Raw genomic sequence first — 23406 nt, 5'->3', positions numbered from 1 at the left:
AAAAGCACTGCAAACCTGTGCTCACTTCAAACCTAACGAGTCAGGAAAAGGCGAAATCTGAGTCCACGCAAGTGTTTAATAACTCATGTACATCCTTCAAAAGACTAGGAGTGCTGGATTGAGTGGGTCAAACAACACTGCCTGCAGCACCATCAAAATTCCTAATTACGACTCCTTCACACTTTAGTGTGAGAACTAGTGTAGAGTTAATATGTACAAAAAGTGGTTTATATATACTTAATTCCTTAAAACATCTCACTTGGAAGTTTTCTCAAATTTTAAACTGAAAATGTTTTAAAGTCGCAGTTACCATTTCGTCCCGGGCTTCTGTTTCTTTCCTCAGAGGTGGTTCAAACTGTAACTTGTCAACTGCAAATACAGAACAGGTGTGTAAATATAGATGCACACAGCCATCATCTAGAACAGGTGTGTAAATATGGATGCACACAGCCATCATCTAGAACAGATGTGTAAATATGGATGCATACAGCCATCATCTAGAACTGATGTGTAAATATGGATGCATACAGCCATCATCTAGAACAGATGTGTAAATATGGATGCATACAGCCATCATCTAGAACAGGTGTGTAAATATGGATGCACACAGCCATCATCTAGAACAGGTGTGTAAATATGGATGCATACAGCCATCATCTAGAACAGATGTGTAAATATGGATGCACACGGCCATCATCTAGAACAGGTGTGTAAATATGGATGCACACAGCCATCATCTAGAACAGGTGTGTAAATATGGATGCACACGGCCATCATCTAGAACAGGTATGTAAATATGGATGCACACAGCCATCATCTAGAACAGGTATGTAAATATGGATGCACACGGCCATCATCTAGAACAGGTATGTAAATATGGATGCACACGGCCATCATCTAGAACAGATGTGTAAATATGGATGCACACGGCCATCATCTAGAACAGGTGTGTAAATATGGATGCACACGGCCATCATCTAGAACAGATGTGTAAATATGGATGCACACGGCCATCATCTAGAACAGATGTGTAAATATGGATGCACACGGCCATCATCTAGAACAGATGTGTAAATATGGATGCACACGGCCATCATCTAGAACAGATGTGTAAATATGGATGCACACGGCCATCATCTAGAACAGGTGTGTAAATATGGATGCACACGGCCATCATCTAGAACAGATGTGTAAATATGGATGCACACGGCCATCATCTAGAACAGGTATGTAAATATGGATGCACACGGCCATCATCTAGAACAGGTATGTAAATATGGATGCACACGGCCATCATCTAGAACAGATGTGTAAATATGGATGCACACAGCCATCATCTAGAACAGATGTGTAAATATGGATGCACACGGCCATCATCTAGAACAGATGTGTAAATATGGATGCACACGGCCATCATCTAGAACAGATGTGTAAATATGGATGCACACGGCCATCATCTAGAACAGATGTGTAAATATGGATGCACACAGCCATCATCTAGAACAGATGTGTAAATATGGATGCATACAGCCATCATCTAGAACTGATGTGTAAATATGGATGCACACGGCCATCATCTAGAACAGATGTGTAAATATGGATGCACACGGCCATCATCTAGAACAGATGTGTAAATATGGATGCATACAGCCATCATCTAGAACAGATGTGTAAATATGGATGCACACAGCCATCATCTAGAACAGATGTGTAAATATGGATGCACACAGCCATCATCTAGAACAGGTATGTAAATATGGATGCACACGGCCATCATCTAGAACAGGTATGTAAATATGGATGCACACGGCCATCATCTAGAACAGGTATGTAAATATGGATGCACACGGCCATCATCTAGAACAGGTGTGTAAATATGGATGCACACGGCCATCATCTAGAACAGGTGTGTAAATATGGATGCACACGGCCATCATCTAGAACAGGTATGTAAATATGGATGCACACGGCCATCATCTAGAACAGATGTGTAAATATGGATGCACACGGCCATCATCTAGAACAGATGTGTAAATATGGATGCATACAGCCATCATCTAGAACAGATGTGTAAATATGGATGCACACGGCCATCATCTAGAACAGGTATGTAAATATGGATGCACACGGCCATCATCTAGAACAGGTGTGTAAATATGGATGCACACGGCCATCATCTAGAACAGATGTGTAAATATGGATGCACACGGCCATCATCTAGAACAGATGTGTAAATATAGATGCACACAGCCATCATCTAGAACAGATGTGTAAATATGGATACACACGGCCATCATCTAGAACAGATGTGTAAATATGGATGCACACGGCCATCATCTAGAACAGATGTGTAAATATGGATGCACACGGCCATCATCTAGAACAGGTATGTAAATATGGATGCACACGGCCATCATCTAGAACAGGTGTGTAAATATGGATGCACACGGCCATCATCTAGAACAGATGTGTAAATATGGATGCATACAGCCATCATCTAGAACTGATGTGTAAATATGGATGCACACGGCCATCATCTAGAACAGATGTGTAAATATGATGGATGCACACAGCCATCATCTAGAACAGATGTGTAAATATGGATGCACACGGCCATCATCTAGAACAGATGTGTAAATATGGATGCACACGGCCATCATCTAGAACAGATGTGTAAATATGGATGCACACAGCCATCATCTAGAACAGATGTGTAAATATGGATGCATACAGCCATCATCTAGAACAGATGTGTAAATATGGATGCACACGGCCATCATCTAGAACAGGTATGTAAATATGGATGCACACGGCCATCATCTAGAACAGGTATGTAAATATGGATGCACACGGCCATCATCTAGAACAGATGTGTAAATATGGATGTACACGGCCATCATCTAGAACAGGTGTGTAAATATGGATGCATACAGCCATCATCTAGAACAGATGTGTAAATATGGATGCACACGGCCATCATCTAGAACAGGTGTGTAAATATGGATGCATACAGCCATCATCTAGAACAGGTGTGTAAATATGGATGCACACGGCCATCATCTAGAACAGGTATGTAAATATGGATGCATACAGCCATCATCTAGAACAGATGTGTAAATATGGATGCACACGGCCATCATCTAGAACAGGTGTGTAAATATGGATGCACACGGCCATCATCTTAAGTGGTTAATTTCAGAAAGGAAATGGGAACGAACACTGCTGAGAGGCAGGAAGAGCAGAGGCACAGGAGAGAAATCTCTCTACTACTTCTCTAAAACAGCTTCATATTCACCCAGAAAAAGTAGCAAGTTGGGACTTCCCCTAGCTTCTATGCTTAATTCTTGGCTGAAATCAGGGAATTTAAAAAGCACTTTTGTATAAACAAAATGTTTACAAGCTATTGGAAGTAGATGACAAAGGCAAAGACTGTTTCCATGGTGCAGACGGTGCGTTAAGTTCAGCAGGAGCTTCACGGCAGAGAAAACCTTGCCGTGCTATGCACAGATCGTCTAAGGAGAACAGTGAGATAACAGGACGGTGTTTATCATCTACGGCCAGGCTCATCAGGCTACTTTCACAATTATTCCAAGTATTCAAAGAGCAATTTCTTTTAGATGAACTATTCTAGAATGGAGAAAAGTCACTTTATTACCTACTTACAGTCACTATAATTAAAAACTGAATGTGAATATAAACGCCCAAAAGGTTTTCAACACTTATACTCATAAAGATACAAGATTTCTAAATACAAGCTTAATTGTTAAAAGGCTTTCAGGTAAGATCTTGTTGCATTTATCCCCCAAAATAAAACCTATAAAGAATAATACAAGGCACTAGCATAATTTGTTATATGGAGAAAAAAGATTAAAACATAATTTTTCTTCTCCTCCTCCTTTCTTTTTAAAAATTTACTTTATTTTTTAAGATAGAGCCTGCCATATAGCCCGGGCTGGCCTGGAGCTCACTATGCACACTAGGGTTGGCTGCTCACTCGGGACCTTCTTCCTGCCTTAGACTCTGCAGTGCCGGGTGGGATTACAAGTGTGCGCAACCACGTCTGGCTGAAAATGGTCAGCACGAGAGGAAGACATTCCATAAAATATGTTCTCTATTAAAATAGCATTCTAAAACAAAAGCCTCTATTCATTAATAACATTTAATATAACCTACACATTTTTTTGAAAGAAGATGTCTGTGTATGAATGTTTTGCCTCCAGGTGTGTATGGTGTTCCCATGAGTGTCTGAACTGGAGTTACGGGCGGTTGTGCATATAACTGAAGACAGCTCTGCAAGCATGGGATTGCTGTGGTGTCAGGACAGACATCTGAGCTCTGCCCAGGGGACCTATGAGCACACGTGAGCCTTCAAGAGTCAGCCTGACTGTCAGGTAATCAAGTCTTCAAAGAAAGAGGACAAGATTTAGATGCTAAATATGGCCTTACGTTGTTCAAGACACAACAAAAATACTAGAGGTGAAGCTGAAACGCAGGAACCACAGGCGGCTGAAGAAGAGAGACTCAGACCATCCGGGCAATCAGCAGACAGCAACTTTAAACGCTTACCACAAACACGCTTGAGACTTTCAAGAAGAAAATCTCAGTACAGAAACAGAATTACATTTCTAAATATGCACATATATGTACACGTATAATCTGAATATGACTGAAGTTTATATGTGGAAAATACTGTACCTAAAATAAAACTCACTTAATGGCTTAATAGCAGAATGGGCACAAGAACAAAGTTCCTCTTGTGTGTATATGTCTCAAAAGCAGAGGGGAGACATGGCAGACATTTCATAGAGACAGCAGCCAAAGGATTAAAACCATGGATTCATGGACCTACAAAATCTAAAGAACCCTAGTCAGACAAGAAGAGAACTGAGTCCAATTGGCATAAAGCTGTATACTAAGTGTGTCCTGGCCATGTGCCTGTGATGGATGTGCCTGGGGCTGGGGGCAGCATTTCCAGATGCACTGGATGCTCAGTGTTTCGGTCAGTGAGGAAGTCTAACAGGCTTCCCCGCCATTCGGCAAAGAAAACAAAACACAACACTTTGGGCTGTGGAACTGATGACTCTGTAGGAGTCTCCTCAGCTTGTTTAAAACTTTCACTGACTTGCCCTTTTTTTAAAAAGCAAGAGTTTCACCATGCAGTCCTGGCTGGCCCCTAACACTTGTCACCCTCCTGTCTCAACCTTGTGAACTCTGAGACTATGTGCACAGTGACCATGTGCCTATATCCTGGCCAGGGAGAGAGGAAGAAAACTCCTTCCTGGCACTCATCAGCCAGGGAGGACAAACACAAATCCAAATGCAAAGGCCGGGAGGGAGGTAGTTTCTCCCAAGGCTACCCTGCCTGCGTGTGTCACGTTTCATGGGACAGGCACTCTGAGCTATGCTGCGTTCCCACCGAGACACCGCCCTTTAAACCAGGCTGCCAGGGACCTGCCTGTGTGAATTCATGTGCATTACAATGAATCATCGCGTTATGTCTGGAAGATCTCAGTCATTGACTCAAATCCAGGCCAGACAGAGCTTCAAATGCAGGCACTTCTAAAGAAGAGCTCAGCTACGGGAGCTCAGCTACGGGAAGCTTCAGAGGCCACTCTCAGACCTGGCGCTCACCCTTTCCCATACACGTCTTCACTTTGAGTCACTGGTTTAACTTCCCCTGAACTCTGCCTGCCCACATGCTTCTTCTTGATGGCTAGGATGCCACATGGTTTCTGTGGTGCATTTTATACCACTGCAGAGAATTAACAAATGTGACAGTGTTGGACTAACTTTTTATCCCTGGTGAGTCTAACATTTGCTATGTTATGGTTTTGATGTGACATGCCCATGAAAATCTAGGTGCTAAGGCTAGTTGCTAGCTGACGGGCTTTGGGGAAGTGACTGGCTCATGAGAGCTGTGACCCTAAGATGGATTAATTCAATGATGGGCTCATCAACAGAAAGGCTACAGGGAGATGACAGAGAGCTGAAGGTGGGGCCTCGTTGAAGGGACTGGATCCTTGGGAGCTGCATACTGTCTCTGGCCTGCTCATCTTACTCCTCTGATGTCTCATCCCCTTGTGGTGAACAGTTCCTCCACGATGAACCTTGATTAGACTGTTCTGCCTCACTATAGGTCCAGAAGCAAAAGAGCCAAGTGACCGCGGACTGGGACTCTAGAGACCATGAGCCAAAGCAACTCTTTCTTCCTTTGTTTACCTCAGATGCTGTGTTATATCAATAGCCAGGTTCAAAAATTATTAATATCCACTAAAATATACAGTAAGAATACATAGAATGATCATAATAGCCCAAAACAAAGTCAACAAAATAATGGGTGAGTTGTAATATAATATACTCATAAATGGAATATTCCACTACCATGTATTCCTACATGATGGTGAGAATGACCCTCACAGACACGGTTGAGTTAAAGAAAAGGGTCCACGCCGGGTGGTGGTGGCACACGCCTTTAATCCCAGCACCTGGGAGGCAGAGGCATGCGGATCTCTGTGAGTTCGAGGCCAGCCTGGACTACAAGAGCTAGTTCCAGGACAGGAACCAAAAACTACAGAGAAACCCTGTCTCAAAAATAAAAAAAAAAAAAAAAAAGGGTCCACTGTGTCAACGCACTTGTCTAAAACTCAAGGTCAGTTAGAACAGAGCCTGTGTGACGGGAATCAGAACATCAATTCTCTGGATGGAGGGGAGGGTGGGGGAGTTCAGGAGGGAAGAGTGCTGGCTATGGAGGAGCAGGGCAATTCTGAGATTCCAGCTGTGTTTCTCACACTGAGCAGGGAGACAGCCATAGGGGTACATGTATCTTTAAATTTTTACCACATGTCACACTTAAGATTTGATCATTTTACTGTATATAAGTTACCAGCTTAACTTAAGCAAACTGAAGCAAAAACCAGAATAGAACTGAAATCTTTAAGCAAGCAAGAACAGAGCCATAAAACACTCTAATATCTATAAAATGAGAAATGTTTAAGTGTAAAGACAGAAAAAAAACATCAGTAAAGTGACTTCAACTTTATCCAAGGCATACTCAGTGAAATAACCAGCATTCTGAGCACTCATGAACAAAACTAAATCTTGATCGTCACCCCACCCTGCCCCATCGAGAGAAAAAGAGAGAGTCTTTTAGCTAAGACTGGGCATCATAAAGATGCCAACACTGCTAATATATAAATTTAGTCACACATCTATAAAAATAAAATTTAAAACTAGATACCCAGATTCTAAATGTATTTATATAATAGTCAGATATAATCAGAAGAGCAACACTGTGTGCACCTGGACATGAAGAGAAGCAAGAGTGGGAGGAGATGAACTTAACAGAGTTCAGCGGATGTAAGACTCGAAAGTGCTGCTGTACAGACAGACATCTTAACAGCAGCACAACAGAATCCCCAGGACAATAAAGGACATATCTTAAATCCATGAGAAAAAAGATTAAAAATTTTAACAAACAGCATTGACCCCAAAGGGCTGTCACCCAGGGAAAAGAAGTGAAGCCTAGTCCTTACTTTACACTTTCTAACTTCACGTCAAAGGGGTAAGTAAAAAGTGGAATTGCAAAATACAAGAACACACCACATATGGTGCTGAAGAAATGGCTCAGTGGTTAAGGGCGTGTGTTAGTTACTCTTGCAGAAGCCCACACGGTGGCTCACAATCACCCCGACTCCAGGTTCAGGGGACCCTATGCTCTCTTCTGATCTCCGCAGGCAACAGGCACATTCAGGGTACAGCTACACACATGCAAGCAAAGCACTCATATACACAAATAAAAAAATGAATAAATTAAAACAAAGAATATAGCTGGGTGGTAATGCTGTATGCCTTTAATCCCAGCACTTAGGAGGCAGAGGCAGGCAGATCTCTGGGAGTTCAAGGCCTGCCTGGTCTACAAGAGCTAGCTCTAGGACAGGCTCCAAAGCTACAGAGAAACCCTGTCTCGGAAAACCAAAAAAAGGAAACAAAGAATGTAACATAAAATGCAAAGGCTATAAAGAAAAGACAAATTAGATTACATTAAGAGAACATTTTATAGCTAAACAAAGTAAATACTGCTTTGCCAAAGGAGGTTATCTTTGGTTATCTGGGGCCCTCAGATTTTTTTTTTTTTTTTTTTTGGTTACAAGAAAAACAAGGCTCTGGCAAGATGACTCTGTAGGTACATAATAAATAAATAGATAAATAAATAAATAAATAATTTTAGAAAGACAACAGCAAGCTGGGCACTAGCACTGACAGAGACACCGAGTCTCTACTACTGGCTTATCTATGACAAGTCCTGCTGAGCAATGGACAAGGGAAGACATTCTTTTAAAGAGCTAGGAATACTTTTTAAGACAGGTGTGCTGGTTCAGCATAAAGTCTCAGGACCCTTGGCAACTGAGGAAGAAAAGTCACTGTGAATTTGAAGCTGGCCTGGGCAATACAGTCACCTCCCAAAAAATGAAATAAAATAAAATGCAAACAGCTATTTAATACTTCTCTGTAAAACTTGTAATTGGTTCAAATACTTAGTGAATTATCTTATTCACTATGGTTAAAATATATTTCTATTGCTAGTCACGCACCTCATTTTATTCACTATGGTTAAAATACATTTCTATTGCTAGTCACGCACCTCATTTTATTATGAACTACTTTAATTTCTTGAAACAACACAAATATAAGTCAGAAAACCCAAATCCAAAACTTCTGTTTTTTAAATGCAGCCGAAGTGACAAAGGTAGCTGATATAAAATGCTTGTCTGCTTATGATTAACTGACTAAATAAAAATATCAGAATTCCATTTTAAATATGTGTGAAGAGTCATCTTCATATTGACCTAAAATACTGAAAACCTAACACCCAATAACAGAAGACTATCTCCTATGGCATGAAATGGACATGATTCAGCCAGTAATGTAAGTGTGCGGCTGCAAAGCCAGCGCCAGCAAACACAGACCGCTTCTCTAGCATGTCAAAGTGTAACTTGAGCCACATGAAATATTCACGGCAAAGCAAGAAGTCAGAGAAAAATGGGATGGCTGTAGGTTATGTGATGATGTGCAATGCAAACTTTCTATTTTTTATTTCTTGTAAATTTCCTACAATGGGAACAATTATCTTTATAATTAAAAACTATTTAAAAACAATGATCAATAAAAGTACAATAAAACTAGAAAAGTAACCTATATTTCTAATACATTCTGAAGTGTTAAAGTATGCAGGCCTCAATTAGACTAAGATAATATAATCCCACAGAAAATATAAGAAAATCCAAATCAACCCTCCAAGACCACCAATGAAAAACACACAGCATACACATACAGTTGATTTCCGAAGCTGTCCGCTCAGCTCTGGAATTCCTGTTTGTAGATCTAATAGTGTGACGAATGACTGCATGGGGCTGTGAATGTAAGCACAACACGTTAAAAATTTTAACAACAAATAGAAGGTTAAATTTTCTTTTTTAAACGATTGCTTGCCGACAAATATGATTATCTACTAAAACATTTCTTCTAAGAAAAACAATAAAAGTACAATGAACACTCAGATGTCTTAAACGCTTGTTCGCTTATTCCATGTTTACACTGTGAAAACACCAAGGGATTCAGTCAGACACACCTTGACCTCAAAGAGTTTAGTCTCGGACAAAGGACATAGACATGTACAAAATTAGGCAATGGTCAGTGTCATTTAGTTAAAAAAAAAAAAAGAATTCCTGTTAAAGCCTGGACAAGGGATCTCCGCACGCTTTGCTGGGGCCTGAAGTCCAGCAGGCATTGGCTGTACAGTATGTGGAGACACAGCGGACAGACTATGACCGCGTGATGTGGAGACACAGCAGACAGAGAATATGACCATGTGATGTGAGAATGTAACACCTGCAGGAAGTGGGGCTTGAGGGTGCTGAAATCAGGAAAGATGAGGGAACTGTGTGGGCACAAAACCCCAAATGTCAGATGATGGCTCTCAGTTTTTTTTTGTTTTGGTTTTTTCGAGACAGGGTTTCCCTGTGGCTTTGGAGCCTGTCCCGGAACTAGCTCTGTAGACCAGGCTGGTCTCGAACTCACAGAGATCCGCCTGCCTCTGCCTCCCAAGTGCTGGGATTAAAGGCCTGCGCCACCACAGCCCGGTTTCAGTTTTTATTTTTGAGCAGAAAGAAGTGTGTGGAGATTTTACTGCAAGGGATTGGCAGCACCAGAGACAGCTTTAAGGGGAGAATGAATACATGTGCACCTGTAGAGATCCAGGACGTGTGAGAGTCAGTTTTCTCACTCACTATGTGAGTATCTGGAATCAAACACAGCTCTTAGGTTATTAAGCTTTGTAGTAAGTACCTTTACCCAATCAGATAGCTTGCCAGCTCAAAGCTTTACTAATCTTAAGTCTGCAAATAATGATCTAAATACGTGTATGTGTAGGGAATCTGTGTATGGCTGGTTTATTTAATGCTTGCAATTCAAGACAATTTAACATCAAATAAAAATCCAGAACTGGATAATAATATATGTGAAGCATTGAGAGAACAAGCATTATCTTTTAAAGATTCTATAAGGATTACATTTGTTAAGCACTTCAACAGAAACAGTGGTGCCACCAATGAGTAGCAAGTCCCCCATTCCTGATTTACATGTTGCACTACTATATATGGTAAACTCTAAATAATCCTACAATATTTTCAGAAGGCATGCACAATAATAGAATACTTACATGTAATTATATAAGAAACTACTGATAAAAAAATAATGGAAAGAGTTTCTTTTTCCTACTGAGGATTTCAACTTACTCCTTTAAAATTATCTGTATTTTCTTAATAGACATAAATAGAAAAGTTAAAAAATGACTGCCTGAATATCTGAGGAGTCTTTATGAAAAATTTGTGCACATGTGTTGTGCCTAAACCTTTTCATTATGTTCTAAAGGAGCATTCTTAAAGTCATCATTTCCTAGGAAACAGGAGGACCACACGTCACTACAGGGGCTGAGATCTGGAGAGGAGGCCCCTCTGGATCTCCAGGCATGTGTGTAGGGGTTGGAGCAGGATAACCTCATCTAAACCTCAGCCAATCAGAGAACTCAGAATGAGAACAGGATGAGGAAAACCCTTAGCAGGTATAATTAAGTAAGTGCATGTATAGTTCATACAGTTAATAATTTTTGTAGCTAAACCCATTTTAACTAAATTGAAGATGTAAATTAAAAAATAAATTCCCAACTAGGTGTGGTGGCTTACACCAGTAACACCAGCACCTGGGAGGTCGACATGGGAGGACCTCGGAGCACTCAAGGTTAGCTTGGTCTACACACTGAGCTCCAGGCCAACAGGGATTGCGTTATACCTTGTCCATAAAGGCAAAAAAAAAAAGGTAGCTGAAATAACAGAACACACTCTAAAGCCATCAGAAATCTCAGAAAGTTCTGAAGCACCCACCTCGAAGTCGTCATCGTCTCCTTCCGTGTAGTGCGCATGGTGGTCTGGGTTGTTCACCTTGTCCAACAGCTCAACTGCCAGGGCCCGAGACAGACCCGACTGCCCAACAAAGGTGTGCTGAGTGAGAGCCGAACAGACAAATGTCACAGATGTGCCTTCTCCTCTACGGCTTATAAAAAGAATGCTATTTGTGATTCTTAAGTCAGTAACTTGTAAGACAAGGTAATCATGGCGCCTGCATGGAGTCAAGGAGAAGGCAGCAGCGGGAACATCAATCAGCGAACCTAAGACCATATATAACTCAAACACTTGTGCTAGGAGATTAGATGGGAACCATTTCTCTAGGTCAAGTAGTTTAATCCACGTTGGGCTGTAAAATTTAGACAGCTAAGTGATGTGCTCATTTATATATACTAGTATGCAAACAAATACTGTGGGATGTTTCACAACAGTAAAGAAGGCATGTTTTTTGATTATTTGCATTCATTCAGCTAAATTATAAAGCTTTGTAGGCTGTTGTACTCATTCATTTCTCATACAAAGGTATTTTACATATACATGTAAAGCACATTATAAATTTGCATAAGAAAAGCAATCAATTTTAGATGATAGTACTTTGGAGAATTTTCTGAGGCTGAGGTCATCAAACTGTAGTCTCAGGGCAAAATCTGGTGCACTGCCTACTTTGGTAAATAAGTCTTCCTGGGTGTTAAGACTATACCATATATGTACTATCTAGGTTACAATGGCAGAAATGAAGAATTGGGACCAATCTGACGGAAACTGTGCAGTCCACAAAGGTAGAAATACTTAGCATCTGATCCCTTCTAGAAAGTTTGCTGATCCTTCCTCAACAGATTAACATTTTTACAACATATGCTTTCCTTTAGTGACCCGTCTCGTTCCTACGTGACTGAGTAACCCTCTGTGACCCAATGACTTACAGTCAGAAGCCTTTCAGCAGTTGGTCTTTTCTTAGGGTTCTTAGTTAGCGCTATTTTGACAAAATTATGGAATGTCGATGACCTTCAAATAAAGAGAAGAGAGAATAAAAATATTTCACTAGTATGAGTTTTCTGCTGTTACTATATAAAGCTAACAAAGGAACAGTTAGAAAGTGAGAAACAGTGTTTCCCCCCTCGGACCTCTTAATTCTATACAGGTCAAAAGACTAAACACAAAACACAGCATGTTCCTTGGACACAAGTGTAGCCATTTTGTCTTCTAAGTAATATGCAGTTGAACAGCAATAGTATTAGACAATCTCCAAATATCGCATTACAGATCAGAAGTGGGCAGATGCATGATTAGAATTTAATCATTCCAGGTGCTGTTAAAAGCCTATGTCCTTTTCTTATTGTCTAATTTATGGAGCATTAAAATATTTTTTCTATGCTAAAAGTCAGATTACATGGAGGGTAGAGAGACTATTATGGTACAATTTAAGTTCTAAAAGAATTTTTGAAATTCATAAGGAAAGGGCAAAGAAAAATGAGTGATTTTAGCAACTGAAAGGATTTCCCTGCTATCTGCATTGATGAAGCAGGCAGAATTCTATTTTCATTGCTAATGACAAACAGGTTTCTTTCTGCCACTGTTAAGATTCCCCTAGGGGAGAATGGCTAAAGAACCAAGGAAGTTGCCATAGTAACCAGCAAAGACAACACACAGCACATCTCATCAACAGCAATGCAATTGCTGCTTTGCCCAGGGCGGTTTGTGAGAGCCACTCAAGAACAGTCTGAGGGACTGTAGGGGACCTCTAACGCTAGCCACATCTCTGGAATCCGACCACGAATTTCATGCTGATACATACTATTTGCTGTTCCTGGATTATTAAGGCATTCTTGTCACAAAGCCTTCCAGTTCAATGACTAGAGCACCAAGTACTAGAGGTCACCACAGGGTGACCTGCCTTTCGCTCCTGCCATCACCTAGGAAGCTCCTGACTACAACTGCACCCACACAGGTTATGACACATAACTCAGGTTAGAGTCTACAGGGGGAGGGGAGACTAGAGTCTGAAATCTCACAATACAGACTGTCTCATCAGAAAAATAAATGGACATGTACATTTGGAGGCTCACAGGCCTTCTAGACATCCACACACCTATACAAAAACTATGTGCGTGATATTAGACATTTTTATTTGCTGGTTTATTTTATATGCTTATCAATTTCTATCACCAAAATTTTCAATTTTTACCATCTAATACTTATGAGCTATAATGATAGTTGTAAAAGGAAGAGGAGATGGAGATGAAAATAAGAAGTAGCTCCTCGAACATACGGAAGGAAGAACAAAACCAGAAGGACGAATTTTAAGTATCATCATAGTATCTGGGAAACTTTTTCAAATATCACCGTCCAGGAAAGACAATATGTAATTAAAGGATATAAAAAATACAAGGCAATAAAAGTGAATTTTTTCTTCACATATTCATTTCAAACTCCTTCCCTCACACACTGTCTTTACAAAGGACACCAGCACGTTAGAAAAGTGGCTGTGTGTCAACAGCAAAGATGACTGGGAAATAAACTCAGCTCCTCGCGCATGCTCAGACGCACAACCATGCAGCCCTGGGTAAGCTGCAACAGACGCACTGCAGTGCAGCGCTGGGTAAACTCCTCACCCACACTCACAGATGCACAGCCATGCAGCCCTGCATGAGCTCCTCACCCACGCTCACAGATGTGCAGCCATGCAGCCCCGAGTGAGCTGCTCAAAGCTCTGGTTTATTCTCTATAACACAAGGGAACTGACTGCTAAATTCTCCAAGGCTCTATAATCTTTAACTCACCATTTTGTTTTGTCCTTTAGTTTTGGAGGCTGAAAATTACTTTTTGACATTAAGAAGAGAGCCCTGAAACAAAAATTTCAGTTAAGGGCAATATTAAGATACTTTCATCATTGTACTTGACAGTCAGAATGAATACTGTTATAAATTTGTACAGGACGACCTCATGGGAGGATACTGAGGACACTGCTCAGGACAGGGATGTTGCATACTTTGTTTTCTGATGACACTGGGGTCATATCCTGGGTGTGGCACAAGCCACACCAGCACTTCTGCTGAGCTGTGCCCACACTCCTTGTCTGTATTTTGGATAGGTTATGGAATATTCCCACTAGCTTTAAAAGAGATCTTTAAATGTCAAACAAGCCCTTATTCATAAGACAAAGCCATAAAATGTCAAAGTTTCATTACCACAAATTATCGACATAACTAATATTATAATGTAGGCATATTTATATAATCTTCTTTAAGTTTGTAACACAACAATGACAAGTTATTTTAGCATTAACTTATAGGTTTAAACAAAGGCTGGCATCTACAACTGTTCTGGCAAATTACATCCATTTCCTGATGCTTCCTTTATTTGGACAATAAATTCTCATACTGTCTATCCACAAGCTGCCTATAAGGGTATTCTATGAATTCACCTTCAATCTATTTTTCTATAAAGAGGACTTAAAGAATTTTTAAAATGTTATATTTCAGCATTTGCTACAAAGAAATCCCAATCTTTTTACTGAACATAGCAAAGACATTCTCTTTATAAAAATGAAGTAATTTAATAAAAAACTGAAAGTAGGGAAAAAGCCATGTTTTTACTATTGAACATATATATGTGTATATATGCATATACATACATATATATATATATATATATATATATATATATAAACCTATCTTTTAAAAGGCTTTTATCCAAATGATTATATTATTAGGTAATATTATGTTTGCTGTTTTCACTACTAACCAAACTCTCCAGGTCCAAACAAACAAACAGCTGGACCAACAGCTATACAACTTGCTTAATAGTGTACAAAGATACTTAGATTTATCACCCCAGTTAATCACAAATGGATAACTCTTAGCATTTTTTCCCTTTAAGGTCTTTTTTTACTTTTCCGTGTACTTATTTCATGTGACAGGAGCAGGACTGAGGACAACTTGTGGGAGTTGGTTCCCTCTTTCTACTACGTGGGGCCTGGAGTCAAACTCAGATTTCCCATGTATGAGTCCCTAGTGTTCCCACCTACACACTTGTACACTATAAAGCACAGACGGAGTTGTCTTCTAGACTGGCTCATGTCCAGTGTGTACAAAGCCATGCTGATAAAGATGAGTATCATTCTAGTCTATGGTGGATTTTCGTTCACTCTGTAGGCCTTTAGTGTCCCATGTGGTTCTTTAGTAGCTGGTACTTGTTCGTAAACTATTTGTGGTTGCTTGAATAAAAATGACCCCATACGCTCGCATATTTGCACGGTTAATCCTTATCTGGAAAGGGCTAGGAACTGTGGCCTTAGGAGGAGGGAGCGGAGCGGAGCGGGCTTTGTCCCTGTCAGGCCCAGTGGCTCTGTCTGCTGCCTGTGGATCAGGATGTAAACTCTGATCAACTGCTCTGGCACCATACCTGCTGCCATGCTCCCTCCCTCTGAAACTGCAAGCCCCCCATTAAAAGCTTTCTTTTATAAAGGCTGCTTTGGTTATGGTGTCTCTTCACAGCAAAACAGTATCTGAGACACTAAGCTTACACAGTCTTTGAACAGCTCCCAATGTAGTATATGCTAATCTGTGGCAATCATGTATTAGGAGGACATTTCCACCATTTTAGTGATGTTTACGTTGTTTAAAGTTTAGCTCAATATATCCTTTCCTTCAAAATATACATATATAAAAAAATCTTTTCATGAGTGTTCATTTTCTTTTTCTAAAAGAGAATCCATCTTAAAGCATAAACAACTCTTACACTAAGACTAGATACTTCATTATTCCTTCAACAAAGTAAATGAAATTAAAGTAAGAGAGAATTTAACAGCGTTTTCTATCATTTACTTACAAATTCGTATAGGTCAAAAGCGAAACAAGATGAACTGATGGAGAAATTAAAATGAAGACTAAAAAAGACAACAATAACTGGTACTTCCTAGTTTGATTATTGGGGCAAATTTGCATAATGAAAAAATTTTAAACAAGATAGACACCCACTCTACTGTTCTGTTGGTTTAGGAGCAGCTATACAACTGGGAGAGAGAAATAAAGAGGGTTTGCCTCTGCATATATGTGCAGAGTGTGTGCATATGTGCTCACCCCTGAGCAGGTTTTATGACATTACATCTGAGTCCCTTATAGTACTTTTACTATTGTGACACATTTGAAAACAAGCTTATAATGCAGAGGAATCAGTATTTTATCTCCCCAAAGTGTTGTAACTAATGAGAACACCTCATTGGATGAAGATCAAACATAGGCGGCTGAAGCTCTCCAAGCTCAATGGCTGTTATTCCGACTGCCCAGATATCACAGAGTTGGTTGTAGCCACCATTCTTTTCCACAGCTGCAACTTCTGGGGCCATCCTAGAGGGAATCAGTGAGCTTTTAGGAATGACACAGAACACACGACTTTTTGTTATACTCACATGGTGTAGGAGGTCCTTCCTTCTATATGTTGTTTATATTGATTAATGAATAAAGAAACTGCCTTGGCCTAATAGGGCAGAACTTAGGTAGGCAGAGAAGAAAGAACTGAATTTTGGGAGGAAGAAAGCAGAGTCAGGAGAAGCCATGGATCCTCCACCTGAGATGGACATTGGTTAGAATCTCTCCCAGTAAGCCACTGCCACGTGGAGATATACAGATTAATAGAAATGGGTTAAATTAAGATGTAAGAATTAGCCAATAAGAAACTAGAGCTAATGGGCCAAGCAGTGTTTTAATGAATACAATTTCTGTGTGGTGATTTCAGTGTAAGCTAGCTGAGCGGCCACGATGAACAAGCGGGACAGAAAGAGAGGGAAGAACCTTACCACCCAGCTCCTCACCCCATTTCTAAACTCATTATTTGGGGGCCAGAGAAATAGCTCAGTGTTAAGAAACACTGGTTACTTTTGCCAAAAACCTTGGTTCTGTTCCTAACACACACATGGTGCCTCACAAACACCCATAACTCCAGCTCCAGGGGATTTGATCCTTTTAGGCCTCTGTGGGCACACATGTGGTGAACATACATACGTACAGGCAAAATACCCAAACATAATAAAAATAACTCTAAAAATAAAAAATAAGTAAAATTCACTATTTAAAAGTCTCAACTTCCTATTTTGAATACCCATTGCTTTAGTCAGTGCTGGTGAAATCGTCAGACTACTAAACACCTTGTGCTGGTCAAAGAAAAGTTCCCAAAGGAGGTGGGACTTGGAGAATGAGCTACGAGGAAGCAGACGTGGAGTCTGCACATTTCCAAGGAAACTCGGCAAATGCAGGAAGATAAGGAGGGCAAGCAAGACTGGAGAACAGAGGGGACAGCAGACACCCTGTGAATCTTACCTTGAGAAGGGCCATACACAGCTTGTCACTGTTGGGACTTGGGGCACATATGGTAACAAGCACTCTCTTGTCTAAACACATCGCTAATCTTTATTTTACAATAAAGATCTGAATGGAAAAAAAAAACCCTCACAACTGAGGGCTTAGAGAAGCGGTTCTCAGCCTTCCAAACATTGTGACCCTTTAATACAGTTCCTCATGATGTGACAACCCCAAACTGTACAATTATTTTTGCTGCTGTGTCAGAACTGTAATTTACTATTGTTATGAATTACAATGTAAGTATCCGATACGCAGGGTATCTGATGTGTAACTCTAAAGGGTGCTGAGACCCAGAGGCTGAGAACCACTGGCTTAGAAGGTCTGGAAGTACATGGAAAACAGACTGCGAAGCTAGGTGCTAGAAGTGAACAACCTACTTCTATACAGGAATTTACTTGTGAAAATGATGTAGACCCACTGACTTAATTATGGAGGCAACAATATAAAACTCACACCAACACAAAACCCAGCGTGAGAAGAGGTGAAATCAGGAATGCGGAGGAGCTTTGGGATGGCTGGAAAATTCAGGGTATGGTAGCAGACACATGTAACTCGAGGCCCTGGGAGGCTGAAACAGGAGTTATCTTGAGATGGGGCAGCCTCAGCTACACAAAGGATCATTTCTCAATATCCACCCTCCCCCCTCACAAAGAAACATCTCAAATAGCATCCAAGGTCATAAGGGGGAGGTGACACTGCCCAGGAGAAACATTCTCTTTTTATTTTCATTTTCAAATTTATTAATTTATAGTTATATTGAATATCCACAAGTTACTATTCTTTTAAGTGCATAAAACATTACAATCTACCTTTGTTGAGATGCATATGATACCTCAACTTAAATGTGGAATACAGTACATGCGTTCTAAAGTGAGGACATAAATATTTACACTCAACTCTCTTCACTTTCTCGCTGTGCCGGAGACGGAACCAGGGCCCGAGCGGTCACTAAGAGCTCTGCTGAGCTACACTACCAGCCATTCGAAATGCGAACATGAGAGACGCTAACACGGAAACGTGTTACTGTATGCAAGAGCTACAGACACTGTCGTGGGCACAGGACAAAGGAGAACAAAAGAATACCATTGAGTCAGATGACTAAAGGCCAGTTTGAGTCTCAGAAGGGACAGAGCTGGGGCCCGGAAACAGCAAATACATTTCAATTCCTCTACCCGCGGGAGTGAGACTGTGTAGCTCACTGGAACAGCAGCCTGGTGTGGGATTCCCCTCTGTATGCTGTAAATATGCTTTATTACCATTGGTTAAAAAAGAAGCTGCTTTGGCCCATGACAGCACAGAATAGGGCAAGGCAGGAATTCCAAGCAGAGATAGAGGAGGAAAGAAGGTGGAGTTAGGGAGACATTATGTAGCCCCCGGAGGAGAAAGACGCTAGCCACGAGCCGGAACCTTACCAGTGGAGTCTTGTGGTAAAATATAAAATGATAGATATGGGTTAATTTCAGATGTAAAAGCTAGCTAGAAATATGTTTAGGCTATTGGCCAAACAATGTTACAACTAATATAGTTTCTGTGTGATTATTTTGGGTCTGGGCAGCTGGGATCAAACAAGCAGTCTCCGACTACATCAGCCTGACTGACTGTCCTGCTTCCTAACTCAGGAGGGACCTGAGCTTAGCTCAGAAAGCCACCATAGCGTGTGACATAAAGTCACTATAGTTGGTGACAGCTGCCATAGGAGGTGCCAGAGGATGTCATAGGAGGTGACAGAGGCTGCCATAGGAGGTGCCAGAGGCCGCCATAGGAGGTGAGAAGAGGCCACCATAGGAGGTGCCAGAGGCTGCGATAGGAGGTGCCAGAGGTCGCCATAGGAGGTGCCAGGAGGCCGCCATAGGAGGTGCCAGAGGCCGCCATAGGAGGTGCCAGAGGATGTCATAGGAGGTGCCAGAGGCTGCGATAGGAGGTGCCAGAGGATGCCATAGGAGGTGCCAGAGGATGTCATAGGAGGTGCCAGAGGATGCCATAGGAGGTGCCAGAGGATGCCATAGGAGGTGCCAGAGGATGTCATAGGAGGTGCCAGAGGATGTCATAGGAGGTGACAGAGGATGTCATAGGAGGTGACAGAGGATGCCATAGGAGGTGCCAGAGGATGTCATAGGAGGTGCCAGAGGATGTCATAGGAGGTGCCAGAGGATGTCATAGGAGGTGACAGAGGATGTCATAGGAGGTGACAGAGGATGTCATAGGAGGTGCCAGAGGATGTCATAGGAGGTGACAGAGGATGTCATAGGAGGTGACAGAGGATGTCATAGGAGGTGACAGGAGGCCGCCATAGGAGGTGACAGAGGATGCCATAGGAGGTGCCAGAGGATGTCATAGGAGGTGACAGAGGATGTCATAGGAGGTGCCAGAGGATGTCATAGGAGGTGCCAGAGGATGTCATAGGAGGTGCCAGAGGATGTCATAGGAGGTGCCAGAGGATGTCATAGGAGGTGCCAGAGGATGTCATAGGAGGTGCCAGAGGATGTCATAGGAGGTGCCAGAGGATGTCATAGGAGGTGACAGAGGATGTCATAGGAGGTGCCAGAGGATGTCATAGGAGGTGCCAGAGGATGTCATAGGAGGTGCCAGAGGCTGCGATAGGAGGTGCCAGAGGATGCCATAGGAGGTGCCAGAGGCTGCGATAGGAGGTGCCAGAGGAAGTCATAGGAGGTGACAGAGGATGCCATAGGAGGTGCCAGAGGCCGCCATAGGAGGTGACAGAGGATGTCATAGGAGGTGACAGAGGATGTCATAGGAGGTGCCAGAGGATGTCATAGGAGGTGACAGAGGATGTCATAGGAGGTGCCAGAGGATGTCATAGGAGGTGCCAGAGGATGTCATAGGAGGTGACAGAGGATGTCATAGGAGGTGCCAGAGGATGTCATAGGAGGTGACAGAGGCTGCAATAGGAGGTGACAGAGGATGTCATAGGAGGTGACAGAGGATGTCATAGGAGGTGCCAGAGGCTGCGATAGGAGGTGCCAGAGGAAGTCATAGGAGGTGACAGAGGATGCCATAGGAGGTGCCAGAGGAAGTCATAGGAGGTGACAGAGGATGTCATAGGAGGTGACAGAGGATGCCATAGGAGGTGACAGAGGATGTCATAGGAGGTGCCAGAGGATGTCATAGGAGGTGCCAGAGTTTGTCATAGGAGGTGACAGAGGATGTCATAGGAGGTGACAGAGGATGTCATAGGAGGTGACAGAGGCTGCCATAGGAGGTGACAGAGGATGTCATAGGAGGTGACAGAGGATGTCATAGGAGGTGCCAGAGGATGTCATAGGAGGTGACAGAGGATGTCATAGGAGGTGACAGAGGATGTCATAGGAGGTGCCAGAGGATGTCATAGGAGGTGACAGAGGATGTCATAGGAGGTGACAGAGGATGTCATAGGAGGTGACAGAGGATGTCATAGGAGGTGACAGAGGATGTCATAGGAGGTGACAGAGGCTGCCACAGGAGGTGAGAGGAGGCCACCGTAGGTGGTAGCAGGCTTTCCTGGGATGTGGTCCATGCAGTTCAAGTAGTTGCAGAAGTGTTTACAATGGAGGATAGTCACAGAAGATCTTGGAGATTCTATAGATACTGACCTGACTATGTTTCCATTTAACTTTTATTTAAATAATACCAATTAGGTTTTATTCTGTTATTAAAAGTGGTGTTAACTGAAGAAAATTATGAATATAGAAAAACCATGGAAGAAAACAAGTTTTGACCTCCATCAACTACAGCAACTGTCTCACATATTTCCATCCACGCTTTACTTAGAGACATGCTATCTTTCCTAAGAGTATTCCACCACACATGCTAATTCTGGCCTTGATTCCTAAATTCTGTCCACTTTGAGGTGTTGCTAACAACTCACCTTCAACAGCATTGCTTTTCGTACCATCGCGCTATCCCCAGAACCGACTAGTGACACTCCCTTAGCTTATTCGAGCCACATTTTCTTTCTTAAATTATTCTGAGAAAGTACTTTGCATACAGAAATGCATGAGCCTCTGATAGATTACCACCAGCAAAAGCACCAAGACTAGACACACACACCACTCAGAGCCAGGTCACTCTCCCAACACGGTGATAGACTTAGGGATGGGGAGCGCACTTACTGGTTCCAAGTATTTCCAATCTGACTGAGAAGAAAGCCACTTATGAGCTTACCGAGGGAAACATTTCCACAGCTTATGATTTGTTAGGTGTTATTAAAACTGCTGTTGGTAGATAAAGCTTTAAACTGTCAGTGATGGGAGCAATCTTTTCCTTTAAAGTTTGGTGCCAACAAAAACTCACATCTTTTCCTCTCTCTGCTATCCTCTGCCTTCCTTTTTTCTAAGATATGGTCTCAAATTCCTAGGTTGACCTCAAATTTGCTTTTAGCTGAGGATGACCTTAATTTCTGATTTTCCTGCACTTTCAAGCACACAAAAAAAATGTGTGCCTCCACCCCCAGCTTATGTGGTGTTGGAGATCATGCACACTGGGGAATTACCCCACTGAACGAGCTACATCTCCAACCCATAACTCTTTCATTTTTACTTTTTTTTGGACAGGGTCTCACTGTGTAATCCTGGCTGGCTGGGGACTCACTAGGAGTGCACACTGGCCTCAAACTCTCAGACCTGCCTCTGCCTTCCATGAGCATGTGCCACCATGCCGAGCCTGGTTTTTACTTTTATACTTAACTTTCCTCTGAAAGAGCAGCCAGTGCTCTTAATCACCGAGCCATCTCTTCAGCCCTCACATATAGTTTATTTTGGCTGTAAAGTGTAAAAATAATTTACACTTTAAATTATTTTCAAAATAATAAATCATCCAAACACCATATCTTGACAAACCCAACTCATAACACAAACTCGGAATGCCACCTGCTATAGCATTCACCACATCATTTTAAATATTAAGGGATTTTGTTATTTCTTTTTTATTTTGAGTCAGGGTGTCATACTAAAGCTTACGTTACCTGCAGATTCACAGTAATCCTCTTGCCTCAGCCTCCCTAATGCTGAGATTACAGGCATGGTCCACATGCCAAGGCTCACACTAACATTTACTGTGAGGTCTTCTGCTAACCTCAACTATTTGTCAACAAAGAAGGCAGTGTTTCAGAGAGATGACTGCAGAAGTCACAAGTAGGAAACTCGTTCATGTGGGGCTGCTGGACACTAGTGTAGGATGTGTGGGTTTTAGTCCTTGACTAAACAGAAAATTGGAAAGGTACTAGAAGTCTTTCTTTTGAAAACTCCACTCTGTGTAGGCCTTTGCCATGGGGAGAGCTGGATGCTGTAAGAACCTAAGCCCCTAACACAATCAACGTTAGGAAAGCATCGTGGGGCATGCAAGTCTCTGTGGCCTTTGATGGTTGCTTGTAGTACCAAGGATTAAGCACAAACTAAAGAAACGAAACTAGAAGGACAGTCACCGCAGTCTCACCAGTAAGGGGTGCCAATGAAAGACTTTCTCTTCGCGATGGTCGCCGTTATTTTTGCAGCCACACCGAAATCAGCTGCAAGGGAAAAAACACAGCAGAAAATTGGGTAGGGCCTTTTTTTAAATTTTTCTTTTTTAAAAAACAACCAGCATTTCACATG

At 41.8% G+C, this 23406-nt stretch overlaps 1 protein-coding gene across 1 annotated transcript in view; it reads right to left on the bottom strand.

Moving 5' to 3' along the window:
* Map4k5 (mitogen-activated protein kinase kinase kinase kinase 5) overlaps positions 1-23406 on the bottom strand; it is a 96652-nt gene that overhangs the window by 34556 nt on the left and 38690 nt on the right. Inside the window, exons 8-14 of the mRNA XM_075947528.1 lie at positions 23249-23321; positions 16676-16807; positions 14240-14302; positions 12383-12464; positions 11439-11555; positions 9332-9410; positions 311-369 (exon numbers count right to left, since the gene is read on the bottom strand). Of these exons, the coding sequence (XP_075803643.1) occupies positions 311-369; positions 9332-9410; positions 11439-11555; positions 12383-12464; positions 14240-14302; positions 16676-16807; positions 23249-23321 (605 nt within the window). The remainder of the gene's footprint in view (positions 1-310; positions 370-9331; positions 9411-11438; positions 11556-12382; positions 12465-14239; positions 14303-16675; positions 16808-23248; positions 23322-23406) is intronic.

The sequence above is a fragment of the Microtus pennsylvanicus genome, chromosome 14 (genome assembly GCF_037038515.1).
Source record: "Microtus pennsylvanicus isolate mMicPen1 chromosome 14, mMicPen1.hap1, whole genome shotgun sequence".
Lineage (NCBI taxonomy): Eukaryota > Metazoa > Chordata > Mammalia > Rodentia > Cricetidae > Microtus > Microtus pennsylvanicus.
The sequence above is the reverse complement of the archived record's forward strand: the minus strand, read 5'-3'. Positions and strand labels throughout refer to the sequence as shown.